Consider the following 16193-nt stretch of genomic DNA (forward strand, 5'->3'; position numbering starts at 1 on the left):
TTTGTACAAACCAAATTTATAGATCACCATCAAACTTATTGGAAAGGGGTTCTATAGCATTCAACAGATTCTCGAAAGTATCCTTGTCACAAAAGAGTTTAAGTAACACTGTACTTTATTGATACACCTTCAGAATCTAGTTAATTTATATTTGTATAAATGGCTGAACAGTGCAATCATTTTAAATTCTTTATTTTTTATGCTTTTCTCTGGTTCCTATGCCTCAATCAAATCATTTAGAAGGAAAAAAATAGATAATCTCAACTTATCTAATTATTATAGCCAATACATTCAAGAATTTAATCTGTACATTTTCTAAGATGAGTTGGCCAATATTTAAATAAGTACTCAAGCATTTAAATTCCTTTTGTTTAATACTATATTTATGTTTGTCACATAACAAACTTATACTGTGATGACCAACTTTAGTGAGAAATAAAGATATATTACTCATTTACTGCCAAAGTTGGATTTAAGTTGTTCAATGTTTAATTAAAATATTGCACATCATTATATTCCTATTTTAGTATTGGCAGTTTGTAAGTGACCATGGGCTTTTTTTCTCTCATCTTTTCTAGAAACAGTTAACACTGACTCAGAAAGATGTGGACACTCTCTGAGAATCTGAGGTTAGAAATTAGGTTTCAGCAGCTTCAAAAATCAACCCAGCCATGGTAATTTTAAAGGTGATTCATCCCAGTGATTCCTCTTACTTAACGTTTAGCATGATTTCAGAAACACTGCTTGAGTAAGAGCAGAAATAATTTTATTGGATGTGTACTTTTTATGTATATTTAGGAGGGAAAAACTAAACAAAGGTGCTCTACCTAAAGCAAAAGTCTGATATTTCCAGGGTGACAGACAATAGCTTTTTAACAGTGCTTGATTTTCAATTGAACTACTCAGAATATTTAAAAGATAAGAGGAAATAATATGCCTAGCTCACTGAAAAGAGGCATTTACATAAGTAGATCATAATTATCCAAGTAAGACCTTGTTGCTGAGACGTGGGAGGGTTAATGATTATGATGATAATTAAAATGCAGAGGATTTGTAGAGCACTTATTTGCTTTCTGAAGAGCTCAGGGTACTTCTCATATATTCTATTCTTCTCATTGATCTCTGTGTGATAGCTATACAACAGTATGTTTAAATACCTCAGAATAATGGAAGGAAACATCTGACCTGTTATAACCATAAATGATTATAATCTTTTGGGTTTTGCCTCACCTGAAAGGCAGGACCTCCAATGACATAGCTTTTTGAAACATCACTTCAGGTCATCACAGCAAAACTGACTCTGAGGAAAGAGTGCCACCTACTGAATCAAATTGCCCAGGTTCCCTCCAAGGGCTGGTCTCTCAGTTTTAGAATTGTCCTAACATGCTCAACTATAAGAAGTAATGGGATTGCTGCACCATGCATGAAATACTTATTATTTTTGTTTCCAACTTCAGTCAGTTTATTTTAACAATCCACCCATCACATCTATAATTTAACCATTTCATTCAGAAACTTTCCATTTGTTTTGAAAACTAGTATACAAAGACTGAACAAATCTAACTTTGTTATTTAATGAAGGGAATTTCCAAAACAAATACCTGTCTTTTTTATTGTCGAAGTGGCCACAAGGGGGAGCTAGCATGCAACTTCTTATGGGGCAGGAGAGTTGAGGTTTCATAATTAATTGAACCCTTTTATTCCTGGCTAAGGCAGGAGAAGATACAAATATGCTATTTGAAATTTATGAAGCTCAAGATAATTTTTCTCAGAATTACATTTTGCACAATGCAATCCAACTCCCCCTTTTAATATATGCTAATACATTAGATATAATGTAACATTTTTTAGTCTGACAATTCCTGTTTCTTCATGGCCTAACTCTCAGGTACTCTACACACAATTACATGCACACAGTTTGTTTAAACCACACCAAATAATTTTAAACTGTAAAACTTAAATACAAAAATTTTAAATTACCTGAAATTTGTCTCAATATTTTATTTTATTTTTTATTTTTATTTTTTACTCTAGTACTTGGTAGTTTTATTAGTTTATTTATTTATTTATTTGCTAAAAGACAACAAAAACAAAACAAATAGTGTATGCAATCAATTAAATTGTTGAAATCTTTAAGTGATTGCCTCATTGATTTTCCATCATTGGAAACACATACACAAATAAACACACAAAAAATGAGATGAGAATTAGTGATAAGAAAAGTCTGGAACATATTATCCGGCAGGAAAAAATATATATATGTTGCAAGCAGAAATATTTCTAGAATAACTTTTACTATTTTAAAATAAACATCCTGATATGTGTCCCAGTTCAAAAGTTGATCATTGGTGACTAATTTATGAGTGTTTCCTTCTGATTGACATATATTTATAATACATAGCACCAGTTGGAAATTTAGTTTATTTACTGTGTGAATTTCAAATTAATAGAACTTCCATGTTTTTGTAGGGCTAATCCTGTATTTAATTTCGACTGTTCATTGGGAACTCACTTCCTATGTGTGGGAGGAGGGAACATGTATATGAACATGTTATATTGTAACATAACATACATATCATATAGAAGGGACTTGAAATATATCATTTCCTGAGAAATATTTTTAATAGCAAGATTTAATAATTTTAATAAAAATGAGAAAAAATTAACATTTAATTTAATATACTGTTTATTTATGGATATAGTTTACACTTTTTCTTAGCTGTTGTATAGGAGAGATTTAGTTCTCAAAAATATTTTTAATTATAAACCATTTCTCCTGAAACTTAAAAATTATAGTTAATTTACATTACTTTATTAAAATTCATATTTATCATAAAAGGGAAAGATATGTTTTAGTGATTGTCCTGTTAGTAGTGTGAATTTGTCATTTGTTAAAAGGGGAATCTTTGATTAAAAGACAGCAGTTGGCTAATAGCTGTGTGTTAGAAGTGAGACTCAAATATCTCTGAAAGACAATGGAGACTAGAACTAGCTGTGAATGAAACACTATCCTTCACCTGTGGATTTAAATATGATATGGCAATCTTTGATACTTATTACATCTAAAACGTGTAGCTGTTAAAGTTATTTTTGAAAATTCTCTGTTAAATAAAAATATATGAAATCAAATATTGAAATAATGGTAAAAATGATGGAAAAGGAAATAGTGGAGAGAGAATTTTTCAGTCATATAAACAGTGGCTGTGTTGAAACTATCAGCAACAGAAATTTCTCTTAGGAACTGTATCTTATTGAATTCAACAATACAACAAACAGGACAAATTTTGGAAGAATGTTATAACTGCTACCATTTTGGCTACATACATAAACTCTCGGGGCTACATGCATGAACTCTTGGAACTACAACTACAGCTAGTCAATCTGAATTTTAAAGAGTCTCTCAGAGACAAAATTAAATACCTTATATAACAAAAAAGTCATAAAATAGCATTTTAAGATTATTAATGATATTCAATTATTGATTTAATGTAATAGCATTAATCAGCCTTGATCAGTCTATAAAAATAGACCTTAATACTTCTCTGTTTGAAGCTGTTCCAACATAATCAGTTTATTTTAAAACTCACCTAGAATAGCATAATATCTTATTAATGAAATAATGTTATGTTTATATGAGTATTTCTCAGTACTTTTTCTCAATGAGTGTGCATATATTTATATTTTGATGGAATCACACAAGATTTTTGGATGTTCAATATATGTATAATAATAAAGGAATAATAATTTTGGTTTAAGGTTGAGACTATCATTTGCAATTACAACTCATGATTATCAACCAGTCTTTTCTTAGAAATATGAGATTCTAGGTATCGTGAGCTACACTCAACTCTGTGGTCCTCTGGATTCCTCAGCTAGAACGCTTATGTCCATAGCCTTCTATGGTATAAAAAACAATAGGATCTTTGAACTGTTTAACAATATTTATATCATCTCCTTTTTAAAAAATTGAGCTCAATATTTTAAGAATAGTTTAAAAAATACTCAAAATGGTATCTTAAAAAGAAAATTGTTTGGGGAAAAATAGAATATAAGAAAGTGTTACAAATTAGGAGTGACTACAGTTTTAAAAGTTGTATCTGGCTAAAGGGAAGTCAAACAATTGGAAGCTGATTTCATTTCCTTTAAAAATGAAATAGGGATGAGACATAAAGATTAAAATTAATTATTGTGGGTACATGTCAATCTTTAACAACAGAACTCAATACTTCAAATTAATATATGAGTAAGGTATCTAATATGTAGTAGTAGTTCTGTTTTGCTCCCCTTGGCTGAAACCCTGGGGTATTCACCATAATCATGGTAGTTCTCTCTATATACACTAGGGGGAGGTGTTACAATTACTCTGGAGGGGTGGTGGGCAAATTGGTGTCTATGAGTATGTGTTTCATATCTCTCACTGGTCTCTTCTTAGACACTGTGGTTTTCCCCTCTGTTGCATAACAACACTTCTAATTAAGAATAATCAATAAGCCATATTAACCTTTCCTTGGAAGTTTTTCATCCTTTTGTTTTTGCTTTATTGTAAACCTCAAGTAAGGATGTTTTATGACTTTCCTTGAATTAGTATGTATTGCAAAAATAAAAATCATAGATTTTTCATATTTAAAAAACAATGAGGGGCTTCCCTGGTGGCGCAGTGGTTAAGAATCTGCCTGCCAATGCAGGCGACACGGGTTCCAGCCCTCGTCCAGGAAGATCCCACATGCCGCGGAGCAACTAAGTCTGTACGCCACAACTACTGAGCCCGTGTGCCACAGCTACTGAAGCCCGAGGGCCTAGAGCCCGTGCTCTGCAGGAGAAGCTACCGCAATGAGAAGCCCCTGCTCCCGCAAGTAGAGAAAGCCCACGCGCAGCAACGAAGACGCAACACAGTCAAAAATAAATTTAAAAAATTTAAAAGTAATGATTAAAAATGAGTGTGCATTCTCTATTCTTGATTTAAGTTAACGGCTGCTTTTAAAGCCTCTACACTTCAGATTTCAAGGTACATGCATTAGAACAGAGATACTAACCCCTTCCTGAGAAATGTAACGGTGAGGTTTCATGCGACGGTGCGGTTAGGCACCCACTCAGCAAAATAATCCAGATGTCAACAAAGCTGTAGCTCCCCTGTTTAGCAAAAGTATGTGCATGACAAACTATTTAAAAAATATAAAGACAGTTTAGGATTTGAAGGTCTGGCTGTAAAGAACACTTCTTTGAATTTTTAAACTGTTAAAGACAGTCTCTTAAGGGAGTGGTGAATTTTGGATCCAGATCACACTGCAAATTCAGACTGTAGGTTATCTCATTGAATCCTCTGGGAAATAAATAGCTCCTTTACCTGAATCTTTAAGCAATTATCCCAATAACAATCATCAGAACTTTCTTGTAATTGGTCTGGATTTGATTTTCTTTGAATTTTGAATGATTTATGTTACAGACTTATACGTTAGTCATTCACAAATTATAAATGGCAACTTTACTTCAGTATTTATGAATTGCGATCAATACTCTAGCAATCAAAACACTCACCTTTTCTATTTCAATACTTCAATTTTCTTTGGCGTTCTTTCCCAGAACGGCTGGATCACGAACAAAGCAGTCACCGCTTGTGGATGTTTGTGATAATAGTTTGGGGAGAAAGAATCTCTGAGATTAAGAACTGCAGAAGAAGTAGATGAATCAGGAGTCTCTCTCTCTCTCTCTCTCTCTCTCTCTCTCTTTCTGTGTGTGTGTGTGTGTGTGTGTGAGTGTGTGTGTGCGTGTGGTGGTAGTGGTATTACTTAGAAAGAATGAATCTTTTTTTTTCTTTCTTTATTAAGGTGCATTATCAGTAACTACCAAGTTAGAAAGGATGAATCTTAACAGATCTCCCACTGATCGGTCTTCACGGTTATGGTTCAGTTTCTACGCAAAGAAGCTTTGGCAAACGTGGTCATCAACACTTATGTGGTCTTAAGGATATAACATTCAAATTTCCATATGGACCTTTAATAATAAGGTCGAGGTAAACAAAACCCCTCGAGAACTATTATGAGTGCGTGTATGGATGTCCGCTTTACTTTAAATCTGGGCTGAGAATGCTGGAGACTGAAAACGGTAAAGCTCTAAGTATTATTTAGCCAGATTTGAGTTTTAACAAGCTACAAAGCTTTAATTGACCGTAAGCCTTTCTCCTTAGAGGAGAGGCACTTTTCCTCTGGGGAGACACAGTCTCTCTTTCACTGGGCTTTTGCTTTCTTCTGAAACACTATATAATCAAGTGACTTTCCTTGCCGCGGTGCCTGGGGACAGCTGATTTTTCTCCGAGGATAAAGAAAGTTACATATTGATTGCTGTTGCTCGCGGTGTGTTGGCAGTAGCGCGGGACAGAAGCGGGCGCGCTAGCCCTCGCATTTACACACACTCACTGAAATACACAACACACACACCCCGCCTCAGAAACACACACACACCCCACGTACATACACACACACCCCACGTACATACACACACATCCCTCTGCACCTCATTTAGATGGGTTCATGCGCAGGCAGAAGATCTGCGCCTCCCTTGGTGTGAATGAGTGTATGGTGCGCGCGCGCGCGCGCGCGCGTGTGTGTGTGTATACAGAACCCTATCAGGAAAACCGCAGCTACCCTATTCTGCAAGCTCGCTGCGATTCCGGTTTCCGTGTACACCGGATAAAACAATAAATAAATCGCTGCCAGACTTTTTTTTTTATTATTATTTCTCTCTTTTCCAGAGGAAGACGGTGGAGGCGTTTCTCCCGGTAGTTAAAGACTCAGGAGACCCTGCGGCGAGGCCCTGGGCAAAGCCGCCACAGCACACACGGGGCTCGGCTAGCCCGGCTGGTCTCCCACGTAACTGATCTAATCAATGGCTCTGAAGCTCGGAGGCTCCGGGCTCCGCCCCCGCCAGTCTCTCCTCCGCCTTCCATTGGGCGCGGGCCGAGGAGGCAGAGCCTTGCTCCTCGCGCGGATTGGCTGGCAGGAAATCAGTATCAATGTTTAAGCGGCGGCGTGAGGTGAATAGACTCAGTCAGCAAGAGACGCTGGGGAGAAAGCAGGGACTGCGAGCCCCGCGGATGCGGCAGCGCGGAGGGCGGCTGGGGAGACGCTACTCCAACTGTTGAATTTTCACCTTTCATTTCCACCGATGCTTTGCTTGCGGAGATGGATATATTTGCTTTGAAATCCGCACGTCTTTCGCAGGCTGTGAGCTGATCGTGACAGGCACCAGACTGAGAGACCACCCGTGACAAAAAAGGAGGACCCCCCCCCCAAAAAAAAACCAAAAAAGCAAAAACCTCCACAACGGACTGCACAATTAACTACGCACACCGGTGTTGGACTTTGTGAATAGAGAACATTGAGAGGAAAATCGTGAAATATGATGCGGGGCTAATCTGTGAACAGTCACTGTAATCCAGATTTGTTTTTTTTTTTTCCCCCAAGACTCTGAAAGATTTGGGGGTTCCTTACGCCTAACAAAAAGGGAAGGTTTTTTGTCGTTGTTTCGTTTTGTTTTTGTTTTTAAATAAATACACCTTGCAAAACAGACGCCTTGCTATCCAGAGCCTCGGACTCCGGCAGAAAGAGGTAGAGTAAAAGTGCTGCTGGATTCAGCTTCACCTCCTTCCTTCCCTCCCTCCCTTTCTCTCGCTTTTTCTTTTTCTCCAAAACATGAATCTGGCTTTTCTTTCTGTAGAGTGAGTCAGAGAAAGCGTTAGGAAAAAGCCACAACTAATGTCTGTGAAGGGAGGACGATGAGGCGAGAGTGAATACGATTCGTTCCGCTACTTCTGACTCATCCGGCAGATCGGAACACCTGCATTTCTGGATGTGTCATTCCCGTTTGTCGAGGCGCCTCGACAACCCGAAATAGTGTGTAGACAGACCCGTGCCTAGTATCCCCTGGGCGGTAGCTACCCGGGAAGGGCTCCCCTGGCTGGACCGCCGCGGCCGCAGCTCCTCGCCCGCTGCCCTCGCTAGTCGCCCAGAGAGACTGCGAGAGCGAGACTGCAGAATGCATCACGCCAAACCTTGATGCGTTCCTTTCATCCAGCCCACTCCTCCTACTATAGAAAAAATTGAAGAAAGAAAGAAAAAAAAAAGCCCGCACTTTATTCGCTTCAAATATTCACCACTTTTATTCCTCTCCAAGGTTTTCTTTTCTAGATGAAGAGACCTGGGAGGCAGGGCCATTGGAAGGAGATGCTGAATAGAAAGAAAAGAGAGGCACTTGACAGCCCAGCCCTGTGAATGCAGAGACTGTTTTCCTTCTAGCGAGAGACAGGGAGAGTGTGTGTGCGAGGACTGGGAGGGTGGCTCCCCCTTCTTTTTTATTCCGCCTCTCCCTTCCCCTTCAAATCTGCACATCCAACCATGAGTTGCCTGTTGATTTCCTTTCGCCTGGGAAGAAAAGCAAACTGGAATTAAACTGCATCGAGAGAAGTCCTTGCTTGTGGGGAGAGAATGGGATGGTAGCGGCGGCTACTGGCTCAGCGTAGAGAAATTACAGAGTGTGTTCTACCAACAGAGGCGGAGATACATCTATACATTTTTTCCCCTCCCAGTAGACTCAAACCTCAAATGCTGATCAGGCTGTGGCTTTCTTGACTTGGGGAAGAGCCTTTTCCGAGGAAGAGAGGGAGGAGCCTCGTGGAGGGAGGAAACTACAAATCGGGACACTAGTTCTTTGCGCTGCATTTCCTCCCCTCCCTTTGGCTGCTCGGAAAGGAGAGAGAGAGAGAGAGGAAAAAAAAATATATCCTTGGCTGGGAGATGCAGTCTGCCGCCACCGCTGCCTCAGCCAGCAATGCAAGATTAGATCTCTAAATGCAGCAAAACACCGCCTGAAAACAGACCAACCCGCGAAGCAAGCAGATAATTCACAGGGCTCCGGCTATTTTGAAGCTTCAAATATATCTGACTGTCTCTTCGTTGTTCCTCATCCCCAGCAATTTCATCACAAGAGAGGAGAAACAAGTAAGGATTTCACTTTCTGATCTGCCTAGAGACACACCTCCCCGCTCCCTCCCCCACCCGATGTGAAGAGTATTCCGGAGGCAAAAAGCTGGAGTGGATTTGCAGCGCCCTAGCGGGAGCGAGGAAAACCTACGGATTCTTTAGCTCATTATCATCCTTCCCAAACGCGATTTCCTTCTTATCGCTTGTCTCATCGCTCAAGTTTGAGTCGCCCGAAGTCCGGGCGGGAGAGACAAAGCTCCGGGCTCGCCCCCAGCTGCAGGGAGCCGCCGCCTTGCTCAGTGCCCCTGCAGCTCTGCTGCACCGCTGCTTCTCGCCCAGTGCGGATGCTGTAGATCAACAGGTTCAGGGAACTTGAGCGGAATAAAGAGAGATCGCCGGGTGCCGCAGCCCGGGAGCGGAAGGAAGGAAGGATCCATAGACTTGTGGCTTGGATCGGGGTCGCACGCTGCGCCTGGGCCCCAAGCTGGCGCGCACCCATCCACTCGCCCCTCCAGTCCGGCTGCTCCTGACAGCACCCCACCGGTCTGGGATGTACCTTTCCATCTGTTGCTGTTTCCTCCTATGGGCCCCTGCCCTGACGCTCAAAAACCTGAACTACTCCGTGCCCGAGGAGCAAGGGGCCGGCACGGTGATCGGCAACATCGGCAAGGATGCTCGACTGCAGCCGGGGCTTCCGCCCGCAGAGCGAGGCGGCGGTGGCGGGCGAAGCAAGTCGGGTAGCTACCGGGTGCTGGAGAACTCGGCGCCGCACCTGCTGGACGTGGAAGCCGACAGCGGACTCCTCTACACGAAGCAGCGCATCGACCGCGAGTCCCTGTGCCGCCACAACGCCAAGTGCCAGCTGTCCCTCGAGGTGTTTGCCAACGACAAGGAGATCTGCATGATCAAGGTAGAGATCCAGGACATCAACGACAATGCTCCCTCCTTCCCGTCGGACCAGATTGAGATGGACATCTCAGAGAACGCGGCCCCCGGCACCCGCTTCCCCCTCACCAGTGCGCATGACCCCGACGCGGGCGAGAATGGGCTCCGCACCTATCTGCTTACGCGCGACGACCACGGCCTCTTCGCGCTGGACGTCAAGTCCCGCGGCGACGGCACCAAGTTCCCAGAGCTGGTTATCCAGAAGGCCCTGGACCGCGAGCAGCAGAACCACCACACGCTCGTGCTGACCGCTCTGGATGGCGGCGAGCCGCCGCGCTCGGCCACCGTGCAGATCAACGTGAAGGTGATTGACTCTAACGACAACAGCCCCGTCTTTGAGGCGCCGTCCTACCTGGTGGAGTTGCCCGAGAACGCCCCGCTGGGCACCGTGGTCATTGATCTGAATGCCACCGACGCCGACGAGGGTCCCAACGGCGAAGTGCTCTACTCTTTCAGCAGCTATGTGCCCGACCGCGTGCGGGAGCTCTTCTCCATCGACCCCAAGACCGGCCTGATCCGTGTCAAGGGCAACCTCGACTATGAGGAGAATGGGATGCTGGAGATCGACGTGCAGGCCCGAGACCTGGGTCCCAACCCCATCCCGGCCCACTGCAAGGTCACTGTCAAGCTCATCGACCGCAATGACAACGCTCCGTCCATTGGTTTTGTCTCCGTGCGCCAGGGGGCGCTGAGCGAGGCCGCTCCGCCCGGCACCGTCATCGCTCTGGTGCGGGTCACTGACCGAGACTCGGGCAAGAACGGGCAGCTGCAGTGCAGGGTCCTGGGCGGAGGAGGGGCGGGCGGCGGCGGCGGCCTGGGCGGGCCGGGCGGTTCCGTGCCCTTCAAACTTGAGGAGAACTACGACAACTTCTACACGGTGGTGACTGACCGCCCGTTGGACCGCGAGACACAGGACGAGTACAACGTGACAATCGTGGCACGGGACGGGGGCTCGCCTCCACTCAACTCCACCAAGTCGTTCGCCGTCAAGATTCTGGACGAGAATGACAACCCGCCTCGCTTCACCAAGGGGCTCTACGTGCTGCAGGTGCACGAGAACAACATCCCAGGAGAGTACCTGGGCTCGGTGCTTGCCCAGGACCCTGACCTGGGCCAAAACGGCACAGTGTCCTACTCCATCCTGCCCTCGCACATCGGCGACGTGTCCATCTACACCTATGTGTCTGTGAACCCCACCAACGGGGCCATCTACGCCCTGCGCTCCTTTAACTACGAGCAGACCAAGGCTTTTGAGTTCAAGGTGCTTGCTAAGGACTCCGGGGCGCCCGCGCACTTGGAGAGCAACGCCACTGTGAGGGTGACAGTGCTAGACGTGAATGACAATGCTCCGGTGATCGTGCTGCCAACGTTGCAGAACGACACGGCTGAACTGCAGGTGCCGCGCAACGCCGGGCTAGGCTACCTGGTGAGCACCGTACGCGCCCTTGACAGCGACTTCGGCGAGAGCGGACGCCTCACCTACGAGATCGTAGACGGTAACGACGACCACCTGTTTGAAATCGATCCATCCAGCGGCGAGATCCGCACGCTGCACCCTTTCTGGGAGGACGTGACGCCGGTGGTGGAGCTGGTAGTGAAGGTGACTGACCACGGCAAGCCCACTCTGTCGGCGGTGGCCAAGCTCATCATCCGCTCGGTGAGCGGCTCTTTGCCCGAGGGGGTTCCCCGGGTGAACGGCGAGCAGCACCACTGGGACATGTCGCTGCCGCTCATAGTGACTCTGAGCACTATCTCCATCATCCTCCTAGCGGCCATGATCACTATCGCCGTCAAGTGCAAGCGCGAGAACAAGGAGATCCGCACTTACAACTGCCGCATCGCAGAGTACAGCCACCCGCAGCTGGGCGGGGGCAAGGGAAAGAAAAAGAAGATCAACAAAAATGATATCATGCTGGTACAGAGCGAGGTGGAAGAGAGGAATGCCATGAACGTCATGAACGTGGTGAGCAGCCCCTCCCTGGCTACCTCCCCCATGTACTTCGACTACCAGACCCGCCTGCCCCTCAGCTCGCCCCGGTCGGAGGTGATGTATCTCAAACCGTCCTCCAACAACCTGACTGTCCCTCAGGGACACGCGGGCTGCCACACCAGCTTCACCGGACAAGGGACTAATGCGAGCGAGACCCCGGCCACTCGGATGTCCATAATTCAGGTAGGAGACTCTTAGCATAACTGGGACTTTACATTTTGCTGGGTTTGGAGCTGTCCTGAAACCTTTGGAACAGGACTAGCCACACTGCTAGTAGCAGTGAGCAGGGAACTTTTTTAAATGAAAAGGATTTACACTTTTGCCACTGCGTGTACAACATATTCTATACATAACTCCTCCCATGTAAATAGTCAAGAATCTACAAGATGTAAATGTCTTATTTTTGCATTTTTAAAGTTTATTTTTATAGGTTTTAAAATGTTACCAGGGTTCACTATTTAATAGTTTATTTTACTTTATTTGTTGGTCTACATTTCTCTCCACAACAGAGGATTACTAGAGAGAGAAAAAAATTGTTTCAGTTAATTGACTTTAATATTTTTATTTCATTAAAAAAAATCTGATGGCAAAAGAAAGAAATGTATACCCCAATATTAAGAAGTAAATTACCTGAAGCACAACATAGCAACCGGTCAGAATTCCAGAGCCTGAATCAATTTGATATAAGGTTTCACTCCCCACTCCCGGAAAAATATCAGTTTTTATATTTAAAAAGTGTTTTATATTTAAAAGTGCTCATGAATCTCATTTATTCTTCAGCTGAAACTGTAGCACAATGCATTAGTGTAGCTTAAGGGTTGGAACTGTGAATTATGCTCTGAAGATCTTTCAAAAGTTTGAAAAAATATAGGCTCTGGATAATGACTAGTATCTATCTATGAAAAGTTTATATTTATTTTGTCCTCTGATTTTTTTCCTGGTCTTCTTCCTTGGAGTCATTGAGGGATGAACAGAGTACACTAGAGGGGTGTACTCACTCTGTGCTGTTGAAAACAGGAGGCAAAGCTGCACTAAAGACACTGGTGCCAAAAAGAATTCAAGGTTGCATTTAGTTTGCATACTGAGTATTTTCAGTATATCTAGGTGATATTTAATATATATTAGATAGTATAATTTAAGGTTATTGGTATATGAAAAAAACTGACCCAGCATGGACACTAGACTCTAACAACAGCAGGTGACTATACTGTGTCTAGTTACTACCTAGTTTCTTTTCTCCACATACTGAGTTGTGTTATGAAAAAACCTTAATTCTTGCTTATTATGAATGCATGTTGCTACAAATTACTCTGGATGAACAATACTTGAAATACAAAATTGAGTTTAACTAAAAGTGACATTTTGGGAGGAAGATTAGTCTGGGACAAATGAAAATAATTTGTTCACAGTTTTGTGCTTTGAAAAAGCAAATACTGTTTTTATTATTAAAACAGAGTAGTATAATTTCATAATCTTATACTTTTTAACATAAGTGTAACAAATACTAAAACTCAGCAGAACATTTTCTTATAATAGGGTAACGTCCTCGTAAAACAGACTCGTACTTGACGCTACCAAATACTAGAATATCCACTGTAGTATTAAATCACACCTTTTACAGTGTTTACTACATACCAGTAATCATGAATTTTTGGAGATCTATATAAAACTGAACAAGATATTCCTCCCATAAAAACTGTAGTTTCTATGAAAGTCTATGAGTGTGTAAAACTGATATTTATGATAATTTCTTTAGAGGGATATATGTTAAATATATATATAGATCTTTTGCAGTCATTTTATAAATACACATTTGTTATATACCTTTCTTATATTTTTACCATTGACAGTTAAAAAGATATCACAGAGGGTTAATGCTTAATTTTTCACTTCAAGTACTATGAGTTGAATTCTTATTTAGGGTCCAGTAAAAATGAAGTTTGTGCAGTAGAATTCTCAGCAAGCCTGAATCCTGGTCAGATTAGTGAGGAACAATGTTGGATAGAAGTATCCAGGAGGTTTTGAGGGACAGGGGTCCCTATACAGTGTTTACACCTTACTGTTCTTGAAGCTGGTCATTGCCCAAGGGATGGATGATGATGATTCCTCTCATTAGCAGTAAAACTTGAGCCAAAGCAAATCTCTCTCTCTCTCTCTCTCTCTCTCACACACACACACACACACACACACACAAAGGGAGAGAGAGAGTTTAAACAGCAAACAAAGGAGACAAACTTCCTTGCTATTCCCTTTCTTCTGGAATCTTAATTCATGCCATAAAGACACAGAAAATGTTTAAGTTCTTGAATTTGTTTCCATAGTGGCTCAGTTGCCCATATTGCTTCTGCCCTGGAAATATCCTCAATATAAAATGTTAAAACAGGCTCTTTTTTTTTTCTATTGAATTTTTGTTGTCCTATGAGGGATGCCTTTTAAATTCCTAGTATGTTAATTTCCTTTTAAATGTGTCAGGTTTTTCTCAGTGCCTATTATGGAGAAAAGAGTAAGCTGACTACAGTGACCTTGCTGTCCTTCTTTTTTTTTAAACTAGTGTGCTGCACTTTGTGCTGACGTGACATGCCCAAATTAAAGTGTTCAGGTGTCCCATATTCTTGTTTCAAGTGCATTTATTAGCGTGTGTTTATTTAACACAGCCTGCTGAGGAAACACACTATTAATCTCATGTATATTTCTGAAGGAAGAATTTTAATTCACAGTGCAACTGGGCTGGCAGCTACTAGGTCTGGTTTATCTTTATTTTCCAGCATCTTGGGTGCTGTTTAGAATATTCCCAGAGTATTTCTATTGATGGAATGAAAATAATATCATAATTGTTTTGAGATAGAATGGTAAAGAGTGGTGATATGAAACAGGAACTTTAGGACTTAAAAAGACTCATGTTACAGCTCAAGTTCAAATTTCTCAAAAGATTTTGTGTGAATCGCAGGGTCTAAAATTTTAAGATTAAGATATATAGGTTTGGGAGTATAAGAGTATTTTTATTGAAAATGGATACAGAACAGTCATGTAAACTGGTGTAGAAACAGTGGTTCAGGAGAAAGTATTTTATGGCAGATTTTCTTCAAGTTTCTCAGTCCAAGTAAAGTCAGTCTATGAACTATTTAATCACTATTGACTAGTGATTAAAATATCCTCAGTGGTGTGAATCATAATATAACATTGTTATAATGAGATATTTTATTTATTTTAAAGCTACAAAAGTGATTTGTGAAAAATAGGAACATAGATTTTGTGATAGGTAAGGCAAACATATTATTAAGCAAATTTATAAAAGCACTCTTCATAGGAGCAATTTCCATGTGAATTATTTCATAGGTTAATATGAGAATCTGAAATCAAGTAGAGGTCATTACTAATTGTCACGAGTAACTGCTAATCGTGGTTTATCAAGAATTATTTGTCCCGGGGTAACTTTTCAACAGGTGTTTTCAATGAAGGTCATGCTGCGAAGAGGGAGGAGGCTGGGGACTTCTCACTGGTGGGAGAAATTTCCAGTTTTGTTGGAACATCTGTATTTTCAGAATTTTTTTTGGTAGCACGTAAAATGTAGTAATTTCAATATGCTGTCATAGAAGAAAATATATTGAGCCAGCAGAATAAGATCTATTGAAATACATTTTTAAAAGGTATACATTCTTACACAGTGTTTTACAGTTCAGTTTTAAAAGATTCACATTTCGGTTGACTTTAGATTTTTTATGCTGGAAGAGGAAATCCTTTTGATATAACTGGACGGCCTTTTCAATAAAAGCAAATTAAACACTTATAATCAATACAGATATATAAAAATGAGATTGAGGAATAGAGGGCTAAAGTATCATAGTGTAGACAATAAACTCAGTATTTTAGAATGAAAGGGTGAAAGAAAAGTCTTTCCTAGCAACATTAACCATTGTCTGCCTTGTTACTACTTCTCTAATACAAGAGATTCTTGGCTTGAGACTCAGATGAGTTTTCAAGTCCATGATGTTCAAAAATTCATACTCTAGTATGTTAGTGATTTCAGTAACAAGCACAAAGTGTGTGAACAAGTTTTTCATTTACGATTTTAAAGAGTTTTTACAGTGTTATTCCAATATGGCACAGTTTGATCAATTACATGCATTTATTTCCATAAACTTGATATACTTCTCTATTTCTAGGGGTTTGGTGGGCTGAGAAGGAAGGGGATATCCCTTTCTTACTGCATGCCTCTAGTACTATCTTGTCCACTTTTCTTTTTTTTTTAAAGTTTTTTAAAAGATAGGATTAATTTCTACTTC

The 16193-nt window shown here is 41.6% G+C and overlaps 1 protein-coding gene across 3 annotated transcripts in view; it reads left to right on the forward strand.

The window, feature by feature from the left end:
• Positions 1-7057: 7057 nt before the first annotated feature.
• PCDH17 (protocadherin 17) overlaps positions 7058-16193 on the forward strand; it is a 110931-nt gene continuing 101795 nt past the window's right edge. For all 3 annotated transcript variants that reach the window (XM_060287943.1, XM_030830354.2, XM_060287944.1), the window contains exon 1: positions 7058-12093. In XM_060287943.1, the coding sequence (XP_060143926.1) occupies positions 9526-12093 (2568 nt within the window). In that variant the 5' untranslated portion in view covers positions 7058-9525. The remainder of the gene's footprint in view (positions 12094-16193) is intronic.

This window comes from Globicephala melas, chromosome 18 (genome assembly GCF_963455315.2).
Source record: "Globicephala melas chromosome 18, mGloMel1.2, whole genome shotgun sequence".
Taxonomy (NCBI): Eukaryota; Metazoa; Chordata; class Mammalia; order Artiodactyla; family Delphinidae; genus Globicephala; species Globicephala melas.